This window comes from Schistosoma mansoni (assembly GCF_000237925.1).
Source record: "Schistosoma mansoni, WGS project CABG00000000 data, supercontig 0224, strain Puerto Rico, whole genome shotgun sequence".
Taxonomy (NCBI): domain Eukaryota; kingdom Metazoa; phylum Platyhelminthes; class Trematoda; order Strigeidida; family Schistosomatidae; genus Schistosoma; species Schistosoma mansoni.
In genome coordinates, this window is record NW_017386090.1 from 89,399 (window position 1) to 107,490 (window position 18,092).

Here is an 18,092-nt window from a genome sequence, read left to right on the forward strand (position 1 = left end):
ATTACTTGTTTGTCGTTTTGTTCTACTACTGACTGAATTAAAGAGATTGTCTTTAAATGAGAAACAAAACTCTATCTTCTTACATGAGTTTTCTCATTTAGCTAACTGATCGTGCATTCGTTTTACTGAATAAATCTTCTATATTTCATTCAGAACTCAAACGTCTCATCCTTTGTGTTTGTTTTAGCATAATAAGCTACGAGGTAACAAAAATCAAACTCATTGACTTATAAGTTGGTTATTATTACTTTTGTTAAGTATATTTCGTTCTTACCGATAAGATAAACATTGTTCTCATTACAGACTTATGATCATATGAAGACTATTCGCAAAGTTAGTGACTTTGTAAATAAAGTATGATTCTGTTTACATAATCATTTTGAAGCTCATTAGTGAATGACTTTGATTATATTGTTAAGCATATTGTGTATAGATAATCAAAAAGTTCTTTATTAAGTAAGTCTATACTCTAACTAACAGGTCCAAAGTGATATTTTGTTGTTTGGACGAAGTGAATCGATAATGATAGTTTATTACATGTACTTATTTACTTACGCCTGTTACTCCCAATTGAGCATAGGCCGCCAACCAGCATTCTCAAACCCACTCTGTTCAGAGCCTTCCTTGCTAGTTCTATCTAATTCTTGTTCATCCTCCTCATGTCTGTCTCCATTTCTCGACGTAATGTGTTCTTTGGTCTTGCTCTTCTTCTTTGGTCTCCAGGATTCCACGTGAGGTCTTGTGTTGTGACGCAGTTGGGTAATTTCCTCAACGTGTGTCCTATACACTTCCAACGCTTCTTCCTGATTTCTTCCTCCGCTGAAACACGTAGAATAATTAACGTAAAATTATATAGATTCACTTACATTATCATGATTCTAATCAGATGTATACCACCTTATTATCATCGAAATTAAACACAATAGATCATGTACATAGTTCAGAAGATATCAAAAGAGACAGTTTAACTTTTTATCCAAATGTTTTTAGCATTAATTTAAAATGCGTCATGTATATTTAGTCCCAAATAGGACGAAACAGGCGTCCTGGATTCCACTGCTAGCCACTATCTATCTTTGCTTATAATGCTTGTGAATTAAGGAAATATCAAGGCAATACGCACAGTATGCACATATGCCAATAGGAGACTGATCAATTGCAGTTGCAAACATCAATGGGAAGATTCAAACAAACAATATTGAGTGAATATTCAGTTATGTTTATATTTTTAGGAAAGAATAATCATCGTACTATATGAGGTGAAGCATTCTTTCGATGATATCGAAATTTAAACACCTATATCATATTATTCGAACGATCAATGCAAATAGGAACTTAAACCATCATCAAATGTGTATTGATAAAAAGGATTATGAAATGTGGGGTTATTCTTTTATACTACTTACTAATTCTTGAGTAGAACTGTATGTCGCTCAAAATGTTTCACCACATTATCACAGGCTTAAAAACGGATTGAAGAAAAGCAATGACCCTTTTTGAATTTTATGAATTAAAGCGATAGCATTATATCTGTTTTTCTCTGTGACCACACTGACTAGGTGGTCTTATTTAAATCAACGACACACTATTGATCGATCATATCTGTGTGTTTACATATTGAATACCCACACTATCGACTTGGTTATGAGATTCAACTCTAAAGTATTTGTCGATCACATAGAAAGCATCGTTTTTGAAACTTTCATCACAGTGATCCTTAGAAATATTCATTTTCATTCTTAGCTCATCATATTGCTTCACCAAACCTCATCAGCTTTTTTGTTCTGTATTAAAACAATTCATACTGCGCTTCTTGATCAGCTCACAAAACATACAAAAAGCAAACAAAATAAAGGATCATGTTGTTTAGTATTCATTTTGTTTTTGGCTTTATGCAATATCTCTTTGGAACTTTTCAGACATTTAACACTGTTATTTTATTTCTATGATAGTAAGAAAACTGCATCAGCAACGAAGCAGCACCTACAGACCTTCCTATAGATGTCACTCCACCAGCGATGGAAGAAATCAGGATGGCCGGTCATCAGACAAATCAAGAGCGCGAAAGTAGCATAACCTGACAATATACCAGCCGAAACTTTGAAATCAACAGAGAAGCAACTGCGAACATTCTCCACGTTCTCTTTAAGAAGATTGGGGGGGGGGGGAATTACAAGTATATGATGTTTCCTAACAATAATTCAAAATACAATTCTCATCTGAGTTAGATACAACAAAACACGATTTTGAAACATCGTGAGAAATGAAGCTAATGGAATTCCCAGCATCTCACAGGATAATAAGCATTTGTTTGACGATAGTTACAAATACAGGTCTAATAAAAATAGATAACATACAGAATATTATCATGAGTTTATTCAGTTCCACACTACTCGAAGTAATGTGAACTCCAAATAAGTAAACTGTTGATATTAACCGTAAGTCAAAACATTGTCAGGTTACTTGTTGCTGAAGCTATAGATGATATGAAAGAAGAAAAGTTATTCATATCATTCATTTTCCAGAGTCCTTTGTTAGCAATAAGCAGTGTTTCACTAGTAAGGAAAATTTGATCTATGAGATGAACAACTTTGAATAGGTTATGGGACAGTGTACCCGGGATTTGACGCATGTCAAACTGTTAACTTCTTCTGACCATGCTACGGTCTCACTATGACCACTATACGATTAAGTACACTTTAAAGGTCGTCCTAAAGAACGCCCTTAAAGATCTTCTAATGTGACTGCCTTCACACTGATAATACATATAATTAGAAATCTGATCTGACTTAGGCTGATTACTTGTATATTTGCACTGATAAGATTTTCTTTCATAACTGATGGCTATTCAATCAAGGAAAATGAGATCTACATTTCAGTGAACAAAACTACCATTATTATCTTGATATTGTCCAGAACATCCTCTTCTAGAAGTTCAAATAGTGGAATTACATACAAAAGATGAACAAATAGAAGTTTCTGTTCCATAGATCGGAGATGCAATTCCCATAAGGCTTTTTAAATTGTACGACACGATTAAAAGGTGTATGAAACAGTAAATCAAGATCCTACCTACTTCAGTTCTCTAATAATATAGTTATTTTTTATAATCGATGTACTTTAAAAATGTCTACTTGGATTACTGACATATCCTATACGCTACCAAATCTCACATGACGAAACTAGCCAATCAGAACACTGACTTCTATGACCTTGTCCCTGTGCTAAACTATAATGCCTTAACTAACACTAACAGCTTTGAGTCAATAGTTATATCCGCTACAATCATTGATATTCACAAGTTGTCAATTCTTGAAGATTTCCAATTGTTAATAGTGTGTTGAAAAAAAATTGATCAAACTATAATAATTAACAAGTCGAACGTATATGGCATGTGAAATTCCAAATTTAATGGTGGGCTGATATTCATGATTCAATCATAGGAATGTTTATGATCTAAAATTTAGTATCAAACTCTGATCGATCCTTCTAAATAAAAAGAAAATTACAATCAGATTACTGTGCAGATTGTTATTTCATGAGAAATGAGGATACACTTCCTGTGATGACATCATTAAGAGGTCATATGAAATTTACAGTTTATGGATTTTGTCCGAATACACAGTAGTTTATGTGCAGAATCCAAATACATAAGTTTACTATTCTAAATCTATTCACCATCTAGATGTTAAGATATCACTTAGTTCCACTTACTTAAGTAAAATTAGTTTCAGCAATTGGTTGATGAGTAACTTTAATTCATATACGACTTATGAACTAACCTGAACAAATAGCACCCTAATTTAACTGTAAATTTATTTCATAGTTAACATTACCAATTGGTCCTAGTCAAATAACCATTGGAAATTAGAAAGCACTGGACATATGTTTAGTCCTCACGTGGGGGTGAACAGTGGTGCTTATTTACTATCCCATTAGGTGCCGAAGTACGGACGCTCAGGTCTCTCTGTGAGTACTTCTTATTTCAGTAGGTTGTAATGTAGACATTTAAATTCGTAAATCAATAGACCATTGTGTTCCTAATAAACTTGAAATACTGACTCATGTAGGATTGTCTTTCGAAATACCTGACATGGAATGATAAATCATAAATCGGTATGAAAATTTATGTTTAATTGTGAATTTATTACATTTTAAACTTCTGAACATGGGGTTATGAAGTTGACAAATGATCTACCAGTAATTAGACGATTATTTCTGGAAATAATAGATTAGTTTAGACAAGCTTGAAGTTTACAATTACACGTTGAAGCTAATAGCGACCATCATGTGAATTGGAGCAGTTACTGAACTGTTACTTTGAGCCAATCATAAATCGTTAAATAATATTTACACGTGTTCGGCTAAGAAATGCTTTCATCTTCAAGTGATGAGATAAATCACTGATAGGCTTAATTTCCTAATGGATATATAAATATACTTATGTGTAATTAAGTTTTGCCTAATAGATTTCCTTACTCACTGTCCATCTTTTCTCTTGAATAGCCGGGTCCGTGTATACAAAGTGTATCACTATCAACTATCGCATCAAGATCCCTTGTTTCATTTGAGTAAGCGTTTATATTCAGTTAAATATATTGTATTTCACTGAAGTGAAACGTATATGAGTTACCTAGAAGTCCGTTCAGTTCAGTGTTCAAGAATGATTTCCTTGATTACGTTTCCGTTTATCAATAAAAATTGAGACGCATGAAAGATGAAACAATACAACACTATGAATGTCAACATTATACTCTACACTGATATCAAGACGAAACTTATGTCAATCAAATTTTTTGTAGACTACCTCTTAACCACTTAACATTGACTACTTTATTATGTTCTTCATGTTAGATTCCTGACTTGAATTAAGACAACTAGAATTTAATGTCTACGAGTTTATATGTATTAGGCGTTTGCTGTTTCATAGAAGCTAATAACACCTAGTTGTTTAAACAGTAGTAAGTAGAACCAGTTTCAAACTTACAATACATTAGTTGACGACCATAGCATTATAATCCAAGACAAATCATTGAAGTACATATATTATATAGGTACCTTTTTCACCTTATACTGCTTTCCCTAGTATCGTATATGAGTGTGAAATAGTTCGTCACCCATGAAACTGGATAGGATAATTGAGTAAAGCCTCACGTTGGTACTCAACGCTAAAAGACTATTCCTTTGATTGAGATTATTAATCGATCGTTATTAGGTTAATTAGTCCGTTGTAGAAAATCAAACATCGATGTTACTGATTTTGATTGTAACCACTACTAATGCAAAAAAGGAATTCTGAAATTATCCATACATGATAATTACATGAAAATTACCAATGTTTTGGAAAGATATAGTGACCTTTGATTATTGACCTCAAGAATCTATAAAGAATCAACCAACATATCAACGGGAATATGAATTCTAGAATACTTATTTGATTTCTAAAAACTTGTCTATAAATTTAATTGTAAGTCAGAATAAATTTCGGTTTGAATGACTTATAATAGCCGTTTCAACAAAATCTACAGTTACCTATCTTCGTTTCAATATTCTATGATGTTATTTAGGTTGGTACCAGAGTTTACTAACAGTATTCTACCATGACTTTTAATCAGTATCATTTTATAGCTCTGGAAGCTATCAACAGTACAGATGTATCTATGTCCAAGTGTTTATATTCACATTCGGGATCGGAAATCAGTGTCTAAGGGATTCGCACGAGATCCACATGTGTCAACAATGACTGATCAAAATCCAATCCTGGGTAACAACAAAAGGATAATTCAAATTCATACTTATAATGATATCAAATCGTTCAATACTTAAAGACATTTAAGATATTATTGAATAAATCCTCATTCTTAGGTGTCTTTGATATGTTTTCCATGATCTATCATAGCTCTTATACCAGAAATTCTGACTAGTTTATAACACACCGTTACTTATGTTGTTATCAACAATTGTTCATCGAATAATGCAGATTCAGTAAGCTAAATGTGAAACTTAGCCGTTATGTGATAGCTTTTATCTAATAGAACGATCATAGCATTATTATCAATAATCTTATCACTGTTTGGTATTGACTTCTTCCTTCATACGTTTCTCTCAATATATTACCATAAAAGAAATATTCACTTGATAAATGATAAGCAAAGATGGATAGTGGCTAGCAGTGGAATCCAGGACGCACGTTTCATCCTATTTGGGACTCGTCAGCTGGATATACATGCATCTCAAAGTTGATGTTCACTCTAGGACTCGAACCCAGTACCTTTCGCTTTAAACGTCATCGCGTCATCCACTCGGCCACAGAGTCCTGATGATAGCCACTTGCTCGTGCAATGGGGTGAAGTTTAAATTCACTCATTATTGTTTGTTTGGATCTTCCCATTGATGTTTTTAGGACTGTAACTGGTCAGTCTCTAATTGGCATATGTACATATTGTGCATATTGCCTCGATATAGCCTAAATTCATTTAATAAACGTTTTCTCTTTTAAACAAAATGGTTTAATTTAAAGTTTATCCATATAAGTAGTAATAACCGATTATAATAATAATGATAATGTGTAAAACAGAATGATAATAGTAATAATAATAATAAACATAAATTGTAGCAGATTTTCAATGAAAGAAAAGAAAAAAAACTTTTACACAACAGTTAGAAAAAAAAACAAAAAAAAACGAAAGAGAAAAAAAACAGAACTTGTATGAAAACATCGTTGTAAACAAAGAATGCAAATAGACGTTCATAGATGGTAATTATAAATGAATAATAACATTGTCATTAACGCATTAATAGTGAAAGGGGGGCGGGATATACTCTGCAGTTAAAAGAAAATGCTGTTTATTTATTAAAAAGAAAGTATGATCAAATTATATAAAGGATTATGTAATCGTAATAGTAATTGTAATAATATACTAAATTTTCTGTTTATATAAAAAATAATTAGGATAACAATATTCAATATACATGGATATATACACATGAAGAAGAAGAAAAAAATTGAACATTGAATATAGAAATGATTATTGTGGGGGAAAAAACACGACAACAAAAGTTACATGACTTCCCTTGGACGAAAATATTTTTTATTGTGTGTGTGTGTGTGTATGTAGAAAGAATTTCACTGAGTGTTCGGGAGGAGAGGGGAACCAAACCAGTATGCACTGCACATGTAAATCCATTTTCATATTATTCACGAAAAACATTTACATTTCATGGATTATTCACAAATTGAATTATACACATATATATATATATATGGACTACAAGTAGCAGAACACAGGACTGAGGATGTGTATTATATTGAAATGCATAGTGCAACAAGAAATGGAAAGCATATACAATAACTGTGGCAAAAATTATCATCATCATCATCACCATCACACCCTCATCATTGAAATGACAACAACTAAAAACGAAGAAAAATCAATGATTCTCTTTTAAAAAAATCACTTAAAATAACATTCATAAATCGAGGTATATTGTTATTTCTATATAATTTTAATAATATATTAAAAGCAATTTGGACAAATCAGTAGTATGATAATAACATATACATGGAAATAGGGGGGAGGGGGAGGCGGGGGGGGGGAAATAAACAAACAACCACAATAATAAATTAGTAAATAAAATAAGCGATCCATACAATGAAGTACACATAGAACATAAACAGAATCTCTGAATTGTGAAACTATATACACATTAATAATAATAATGAAAATAATTCGGGTAGATATAGTAATTTCAACACACTGAATTATGACTATTGCTTCTAGTCATGTAATAAAAATAAGGAACAATCATAAAATGAATCATTTTTTTAAGTAAAAATGGAGAATACTGCATCCATATGAAAAAACAATCAGTACTATACTACTATTAATACTACTACTAATATCACCACTAAAAGTACTACAATACTCGATCAGAATAGAACTATTCTCATTGTATACAAAACATAGAACAATTAAACTGTATGAAATAATCATTATTATTAATTTGTATAAGAAAACAAAAGGCAACGATATGCATGTTATATTGCTTCATCTTCCTTCTCTTCCTTCCTTCCTTCCTTCCTTCCTTCCTTCCTCTCTCTCTCTCTCTCTCTTGGTCTGCTTATTATGATCAATTCATTAAATCAAATGTATACAAACAGAATTAGTAAAGGTTCTATATCTAGACAAGTGTAATTCTGAAAATCATAGATATCAAATGAATGATTGAAAATTAAATAAGCTGAACAAGTAAACATGAAATATTTGTGTATATATGGAATGAATAAAATATGTGAGAGGTGATCTGCAGTATGTATATACTGACTGTGAATTAAGCTGGTACTGTTAACTGATAGTTGAAGTATACAATACTTCTTTCGGCTTCAATATAGTCATTGAACTAGGCAGTATATTTACATTATTGCCAATATTAGGATCCTATAAAAACAATTTTAAGAAAAAAGTTAGTCATAAAACAGATATAAAGTAATCAATTAATAAAACAGTTGTAAATTTGGAAACGAGATTTGAAACAGGGGAAACTGTTATAAACAGAGTTTTATTATTTATTTAAACACATAAATATTGGTACAAGGAAGCACCAGATACATATGCGCCGCACAAATTTCATTCGATTTGTGTGAGGACTGTGATACTGTCCAGCTGCCCAGACTGAAGCAGGTGGTTTTCACACAGGGCCACACCCGGAGCCTTTGACCTGAAGGTCTAGTCCACAAGGCAGTGGAGCATCTTAAGGAGATGCATTCCCATGGTAGCCGGTGACCGACAATTGGTTCATACGCCATTTGTTCCTTCAGGATACTGGAGCCTATGTGCACCATTGGTTTGGAATCAGGGTTTTCCAACTCCCCTAGGTGAACTTTCCGTGTCCACCAACCCGGTTGAAGCGCCGGACATTCGCTTTTCGTCCTCTCAATTTCGTAAACAACACCTCCGCTACGATAAGGCAGTGAGTAGGACTTCCCTGGCAGAGGCTATATATTCGCGTGGCCATGATTATAAACAGAGATGATGGTGGCTAGCAGTGGAATCCAAAGACGCGCGATTCGTCCTATTTGGGACTCAACAGCTAGATGTACCTGCATCCCAGCGTTGATGTTGACTCGGAGACTGGAACCCAGTACCGTTCGCTTCCAACGACACTATGTTTTGCACTTAGCTATTGAGTCCAATTAGACGCTAGCTTACGCAATGGGGTGAAGTTCAAATTATCTTTGTATTGGTTTTGAACAGTGTAAAAGAGAAATCCAGGAATTAATTTACATATGCAGATTTTATTCAGTTTTTAAAAGCACAACGAGTGTTCAGCCACTTTTAACATTTCAAATAGCTACAAATCACTTGGAAAAAGCATAATCAAGAATAACCAGTTACAAACAAAATATACAACAGCCGGGAAAACTGTTAAATATGATAGTAGTATCATGGTCCCTAATGTAGGTAATTATTTTAACTATTTAATTATGAATAAGTAGTATTCTAGTTCCAACTGAATTGATCAATTGTTATGGCCTAAATCATGCATAAATATTTGATCTAAACTATACTTAAGATGGTCCTTCCAACTTTCTTTGATAACTTTGTCCAATAACACAACATTCGGTTATTCTATGATACATTACCACATGTCAAATTAACTTATAAATGCGATTGTACAGTTTAATTGACAACGATAAGAAGTATGTTATCATCACTGAGATCCCTCTACAACGATATTGTTTGTTCAAGTAATAGGTTTGTTTTTGCTTTTTCAAATAAAGATAAATTTATATTGATCAAACCAATGTGAATTACTTGCCTTTTGATCAACAGTCATCATCATTGTTGTATTCATTGTTTCATTATTCGTTGTCACTATTGTTGACACCATTGCCGTTGTCGACGTAGTTGTCGTGTTCGAAGTCGTTCTTGAAACTACATCTTTAACTGAATTCATTAGTCGTCTACGTTTGGTCTCTGTATGTGTACTACTAGTCATTTCTTTATTCTCCTTAGATGTAATAATCGCATGTTCTGCATTGTCTTCCATAGTGCCAGTATTAGATTTGTACAAATTTGTATCACTATCAATATTGCTGTCAGTTTTATGAAAATATTGATTATGATGATGAAGATTGCCTAAAGCACCGATACCGGAACCTCCACCACCAGGGAAAAAATTTCTTGATCTATGTTTACGTAACCAGATTGTTGGTAAACCACCAAGTTTTGATGCTTCAGCGAATAGACCACCAAGTTTATTTTTACCCCATGCATGTTCCGTGAACCAATTACTATTAGCTGGTAATAAATGACATTTTTGAACTTTGTCGTGTATTTCTTCAATATCATTCGCATCAGGGCATTCAACATTACGAGGCTATATTATTTGAATCAGGAAAACATAGGAAAAATATACATGAAGAAAAAACTAATAACTATTCAATCATTAAACTTAAGGTAGAAATAACCAATTAAATTAATATTACAAGCAAAGATGGATGGTGTCTAGCAGTGGAACTCAGGACGCGCGTTCTGTCATATTTGGGAATCGTCAGCTGGAAGTACTTCCATTTCAGAGATAAATGTGATGACGTTCGAAGCGAACGGAACTGGACTTTAGTCTCAAAGTGAACATCAACATCGGGATGCAAGTACACCAGGTGAGTATCAATACGACGCAAAAGCGTGTCCTAGATTTCATGATAGCCCCCCCATCCAATCAACGGACAATGGATAAGCTGGACTAAGGCAATATCGAGCAATCCGCACAGGATGCACATATAGCCATAAGAGACTGATCAATTGCACTCGCAAACATCAATGGGAAGATTCAAATAAATAACATAAAAGAAATTAATTAAATTAATAGTTAATTAATCTTAGTTGAACAACTGTTGTAAACACGAAATTCAGTGAAGAGATCACTTTCTGAATAATCCATTATTAGACTGTACAACTATATATATATACCTGCACTAGGCAGGTATTTCATCGTAGTATAAGATCCAGAACATCGATTATATAGTCAAAATCACATTTGGTATGCTTCATATTTGACTTTGGTTTGGTGATCTGATCATGTTTAATGTGTTTAACTAACAAATTGATCAGTGATCGTGAGATAGTAACTATCAGTGAAACAGCAACAAAATGATATCAATATCGCTGTTGCATTCGGTCACTTTCTCACTATTACCTCTAAACCTTGAGTTATATGTAATTGTTCAATTTTAAAATCCTCCTATGAGCCAGTATTTCTCAGATTTAAGCTATGATAACGATTACATTGCTTTTTTTTACTATCACCTTGACTTCTTTTTTCATCAGATTGATATTATTACGTGTGGTAACTCTGACCAATACAAATTAATCCCAGATCCTACATCGATAGAGACTGACTGATTAATATCGTAAAACAATTTTTGAAAAACTCGATATTGAGTGGAAATCACCAAAATTCTTTAGGTAAGGAAATTTTACCGCAGTAGTAAGTAATCTCAAAGCCAGTCACCGACTTGCGAGCGACATAATGGCTACGAAAATGTAGAAAGTAATTAATAAAACTAAACAGATTCAGAAACTACAGAGTGTAGAGATGTCAAATAAATGTTATTACAGCTTTGAGAATGGCTATAGGCTATTTTAATGTTGATTATTATCATTTCAACACATAAATATTGGTACAAAGGGGCACCAGATACACATGCGCCGCACAAATCTCACTTGATTTGTGTGAGGGCTGTGATACTGCCCAGGTGCCCAAACCGAACCAGGTGGTTTTCATAGGTGGTCACACCCAGAGCCTTCGACCTAAAGGTCTGATCCACAAGGCAGTGGAGCATCGTGAGGAGATGCAGTCCCATGGTAGCCGGTGGCCAACCATTGATTCATACGCCATTCGTTCCCTCAGGATACTGGAGCCCATGGGCACCATTAATTTGGAATCAGGGTTTTCTAACTCCCTAGGTGCACGCGCTGTGTCCACCAACCTGGTTAAAGCGCCGGACATTCGCTTTTCGTCCTCTAAATTTTGTAAACAACACCCCTGCCACGAGAAGGCAGTGAGTAGGACTTCCCTGTCGGAGGCTATATACGCGTACTCTGCCCACTCTCGGCCGTACCAGGGCATTTGGGGGCTTATAAGTCTAGTGTCAGGAGTGGGATTTTTAATGACTATCGTTAAACAGTGAATGAGCTGTATATCACAGATCCTGTTTCATTCAAATTAATAATTGTTAAGTTCATTAGTTGCTTGGAGTTTAACATAACAGTTCATTGTAATTCCAATTTTCTTAGTCGCCTACACGATTCATCTTTATCCATAAACAAAAAATTAATGAAAAGGATGTATAAAATATCAGAAGTCATAACGAAACACAAAAACTAACTAGTCCGGATAATTTAAACTTATAAACAAACCAAATGAAGTCAGTTAAAACTCATAATCCAAATGATTGAAACATACAATTCAAGGAAATGACATCAATAATCATAGTAGTAATAATAGAAAATTGAACACACTTGTAAGTAAAATTTTGAATAAGGATCCAAACAACCACTAGGTCGCCTATTTCTTAATTCTTTGAATATAGCTACAGGACAAGGACATCGAACAGGTGGTTCATGTATTGACTTCATATCGAATTCGCTTTTTTTATAACCCAAAGCACAATATGATGTTGGTGATCCAGCTAAGTAATAACGTTTGTTTGTAATTCGATTAATAAAATAAATATATTCTGTTTGTCTATCTGCAGTTTGGCACAGGCGAAAATCACCCCAACGTAGACTGACATGTTCTGTACGATTTTCTACTTCAAAAACTAACGTATTGATAAACCATGCAGTAAAATTTAAACACCATGGTCTTCGACCACCCAATATACCTTTACGAAATAACTGTTCAACATATGCAGGAAAATCTGAACATTGGAAGGCACTGGCAGAATTAATAACCTGAACGAAATGAGGGGGAAAAGAGAAAAAAATTAACAATAAAATGAATAAACAAATTGTTTACCTAATATTTTCGGTAAACAACCTGAAAGGTGATCACTCCAACAAACTTACTTACTTAGTACGTCTGTTACCTCTCATGGAGTAGCATAGGCCGCACACCATCACTCTACATCCAACTCTGTCCTGGGCATTCCTTTCCAGTTCTTTCCAGTTAACATTCATTCTTTTCATATCTGCTTCTATTTCCCGGAGTAATGTGTTCTTCAGCCTTCCTCTTTTCCGCTTCCCTTCACCATTCCAAGTTAGGGCTTGCCTCGTGATGCAGTTCGGTGATTTCCTCAATGTACGTCCTATCCACTTCCAGAGTCTGTTGCTGATAGTATTCGGCCAGTGAATGTCGAGTATTTTGCGTAGACAACTGTTTATAAATATTTGTACCTTCTTGATGATGGAAATAGTTCTCCATGTTTTAGCTCCGTACAGTAGGACTGTCTTGACGTTCGGATTGAAGATTTTCACTTTGAAGTTAGTTGACAGTTGTTTTGAGTTCCATATGTTCTTCAACTGTAGGAATGCTGTTGTTGCTTTGCCAATACTTGCCTTTACGTCTGCATCCGATCCTCTTTGTTCATGGATGATGCTTCATAGGTACATGAAATATTCCACACCTTCCACAGTTTCCCCCATTAAGTGTGATTGGGTTGGTGTTCTCTGTGTTGTATTTGAGGATCGTATGTTTCCCTTTGTGTATGTAGAGGCCCACAGTTGCAGAGGCTATTGCTACACTCGTTTTTTCATCTATATTTGCTCGTGTGTATGGGATAGAAAGGCCAGATCATCGGCGAAATCCGAATCTTCTAATTGATTGTGAGATGTCCACTGTATTCCGTGCTTCCCCTCGGATGTCGAGGTCATCATAATCCAGTCGACCACCAAAAGAAAGAGGAACGAGGAGAGTAGACAGCCTTGTCTGACTACGGTTCTTACTTGGAATGCATCTGTCAGCTGTCCTCCTCTCCGGCACACGTTGACACATTAGCCATATAGCTAGTGTAGATCTTGGAGAAAACTGTGAGAATGTTTCAAGCTAAGTATATGGCTAGCAGTACGTTTTGGTTGGATTTAGACCCGGATATACTTACACCCATGTTGAGATTCACGATGAAGGACTCGGACCCAGTACCTTTCACTACAAATACCAAACCCATTATCCACTTACCTACCTACTGAGTTCTTTAGTGTAAGCCAACAAATGAAAAACCCAAACAATAACTAATATGTATTCATAATTTAAGTTGAATGATTATTTTATAAAACAACCAATTAATTGATTCAATGTTACCAAGGTCAACGTTTGAGCTACTGGAAGTAACATAATGATATAACAATTTTCAATATTCAATAAATAAAATCCGTATACGAAAACATTAATCATAAGCATATTAAGAAAACCTGGATAACAGGTAATAAATACAACTCACAGATTGTAAAGTTCTCAATTGATCAGGTTTCGGTTCCACTGGGATTAAATGACATGTCATACTTGACAAAGAAGGGAGAGTTAGCAACGAGTTATTTCGAACATTCTTATTAGTAGTATTATTACTATTGTTGTTATTATTGTGCATATTGTGATGTCCTTTAGACATCATCGGATTTGCTGCAGTTGTCATGACGGAAGATGATGAACAACGATTATCTTCCATTTTAATTTGGTGATGATAATCTGATATCGACTGATTACCATCATCAAAACTGATATTTGTAGCATTTCTGGCAGTAGCAGTTGTAGTAGTATTAATGGTAGTAGCAGTAGTACCAGTATTGGACATACCATTCATAAAATCAACATGGATTTCATCAGGATTATTATTAATATTAAGATTAATATGTTCGTTTGGTGTTTGTAATCGATTTTTCACATTCGATGTAGTAACCGATGAATGTTTAGATTGTTGTAGTTTCAACGCTGTTGATGATAATGTCAACGTATTGCCGATGGACAATAAAGGCACGGATAAAGTTGACGCTGTTGTTAACGTTGATGTTGACGATACTGATGAAAATCCTACAGAGGAACCAGGTATCGGCCGAAGTTGGCGATTAATAATGTTCGGAAGATGATCAATAGTGTAGTGATCAGTTGATGAAGAAGCGCAGGAAGAAGAGTGGTAGGGTGAGTACTCAGTCCCAAGTATACTCATTGCATTCAACACATTATTACTATTATTCTCACTACTGACACCATGATTATCATTGTTATTATTATTGCTGTCATTATTGATAATAACAAGATTACCGGCTTCATTAATCAACGCTGTCTCATTGGTGATTATCGTTCGACCAGAATTGTCAGTATATAACAAACGATAAACTGTTTGAACTGAGCTAGACAAGTCTCTATTGCTAATGGGAATTTCAAAATAAATATCCGGTTTATTATTATTATTTGTAGTTGTAGTTCTAGACATTGTTGAACCGATTTCATGAGCAATAGTAGAAGTAATAGTACCAGTAATCGCCGTTGTAGTAGTAGCCGTAGAAGTAAGAGTATTACCAGAGTTATTGAATAAATAATTATTATTTAATGGAAGAAAAGTGATTATCGGTTGACTATGCTTGGAATTCGATGAAGTTACAAGCTAAGGACAAAAACAAAATATAGAAATAGTACAAGAAAATTTATAAAAATTAGTGAATATTCGATTGAATCCATCCAGATTTAACTGACGATCAATAACACACATAGCAGAAACTTATTTATATAATTAGTTTCTCTGTCTCACATAAGAAAAATCTCAGTCCTGAGGAAACATTTTGTATTTCGATGTATATAAAATGAGAAACAAACCCTAAGAATGTGAAACATATAAATATATTCTGTTTTAACTCACATGATTATTTTGTTGTAGAAGGCTATGAGAATTATTTATTGATGGTTCCAATTTCGTTTCAATTAATGGTGAAAACTGTGATTGTGTAACGCCATTGCGATCACCGACACCGGCGACATTATCAGGTTGTGTAATAGTTGTCGGTTGTCTATCAGCAGTATATGAAAGAGCTTGAACAATACTACCATTCTGTGCATTATAATTTGATTTCAATGAACTAACTTGGATTAAAGCTGACGTCGTAGATGTACCTTCAACATTTGAAGATGTCAAATTTTGGTGGTCTGACATTTCATAAACTTGAAGTGGAGATTGTAATTGTTGGTGTCGTAATGAATTACGACCATAAAATATTTGATTACAAGCTGGAAGTATGGTGGTAGTAGTAGTCGTAATACAAGTTGTTGTGGTAGGTGCCGAACTGGTGCTTACTTGGGATAATTTCATTCTACAATTATCATTAATATTATTATTATTGCTATTACTGTCGTTGGTTCTATTTGTCGGATTCATTGAATTCATTAAATTGATTGTTCGACGAACAGGTGTATCATCACTACTTGTATTCAAAACAATTGTAGCTATATTGGAATCATTTCTTTGAATAACTAATGGTTGAAATGAATCCATGAATATACCACCATCTCTACTAGCAGAGTGTAGACTGAAATCAAAATCACACTGACGATTGTCTGACTGATAAACTGTTTGTAAATTACAAGATTGTGACTGCTCTTGATGATGTTGAATTTGAGGTTGTAAAGTTGTATTCAATACAATTGGAGCAGAACAGAAACCAGGTGAAGTTGAGGCAGATAAGAGAATTAAATTCACCGGTACTGCATTAGTGCTATTATTATTATTACTACTTGGATGTGATATAAGATGACATGCCACAGGTTGATTAAATGCTCGTGATGTGTTTGCAGCTGGTGAAGATGCCGTAGGATTGGTTGTTGTCGTTGTCAACTAAGATGATAATTTGTACAGAAAACAAGTAAACATTTTTTTAGGAAAACAATTGCACAAAATTTGGATTTCAAAGCAAACAAAAGAAAAAACATTCACCAAGACAATAAAGCGAAAAATTTGTGACGATAATAGTTGAATCCATATGAGCACAGATTGGAAGATGATAACAGTCTCCAGCTATCCTCCAATTACCCACAATTCCAAAACAATCAGAATAGGAAATTAAAAAAAGCCTCCGCGCTTGACTTCCAGTAGGGTGGAAAAAACTATGGTTAAACAAAAGCGAAGGAGAGCAAAAGCTAATGATGGAATGACCCTAGAAATATTTAAGGAAAGTGGTTAAACTAAGTCTGGGAACTGTACGTAATACCATCACATAGATCCCGGTCGCAGAACACACGTATTTATGAGGAAGGGCAAAAATCCTCTAGAGATAACCATAGGGGAATCAATTTGACTATATATTGTCTAAGATATTCACTTTAATAACCATCCATAGCTTAATTAGGGCTCGTGAATAACAAATACAGGAAAATCCGGCTGGTTTTGAATCTATATGGATGTCAATGAATACATGTACTATGTTCTATGTTACTTATGACTAACCGACTAACGATAAAAGAGATTAGCTCCAGTGAATAGAATGTAGTCATTGACATTTGAAAATAGAGAACTATGCTGAATGCGATGATCATTCTACGGTGTCCGAACACCACCGCCCTCGACTACAATTAAAGGTTTATTAGAATTTTATAATGAGTGGTATAAAAGGTGTTTTATCATAATTTATCTTTCTGATTCCCAATGCCTTGCTGTCTCTCTGAAGTAATTGTTTCATTGAAGTGATCACAGAAAATTGAAAGAATCTCTAAAAAAATGAAATTTAAGAAATAACAGTATAACAAACGGATAATATTTAAAGAGAAAATACACAGAAAACTTACTGAATTTTGTGTTTTTAAAGTTGGATTGCTTGAACTCGACAGGAGAAATGTACTTTGTTGCAATGAATTGAGATTAGTTTGATGAGACTGAAGTTGTAGAGGATCGAATTGTTCCAATTGTTGTAAAGATAGATTAGTTGTATTAAATGCAGTATTAGTTCCATTGGATATGGATGCTGTTGAATTAGGCATCAAGATATAACTATTCGATTGATTAGTCGCTATTGTTGTCGTTGCTGTTGAGGTTGGTGGATAAATACTACTACTAGGTGCTAAAAATGTATGCCCATCTACGGTAGTTAATAGGATAAAACTATTTG

The 18,092-nt window shown here is 34.1% G+C and overlaps 1 protein-coding gene across 1 annotated transcript in view; it reads right to left on the reverse strand.

The window, feature by feature from the left end:
* Positions 1-8,430: 8,430 nt before the first annotated feature.
* Smp_166880 (hypothetical protein) overlaps positions 8,431-18,092 on the reverse strand; it is a gene marked incomplete at both ends in the record, with an annotated part of 36,273 nt that continues 26,611 nt past the window's right edge. The window contains 6 exons of the mRNA XM_018791854.1: positions 8,431-8,438; positions 9,816-10,380; positions 12,525-12,959; positions 14,444-15,604; positions 15,857-16,825; positions 17,773-18,062. Coding sequence (XP_018647285.1) covers positions 8,431-8,438; positions 9,816-10,380; positions 12,525-12,959; positions 14,444-15,604; positions 15,857-16,825; positions 17,773-18,062 — 3,428 coding nt within the window. The remainder of the gene's footprint in view (positions 8,439-9,815; positions 10,381-12,524; positions 12,960-14,443; positions 15,605-15,856; positions 16,826-17,772; positions 18,063-18,092) is intronic.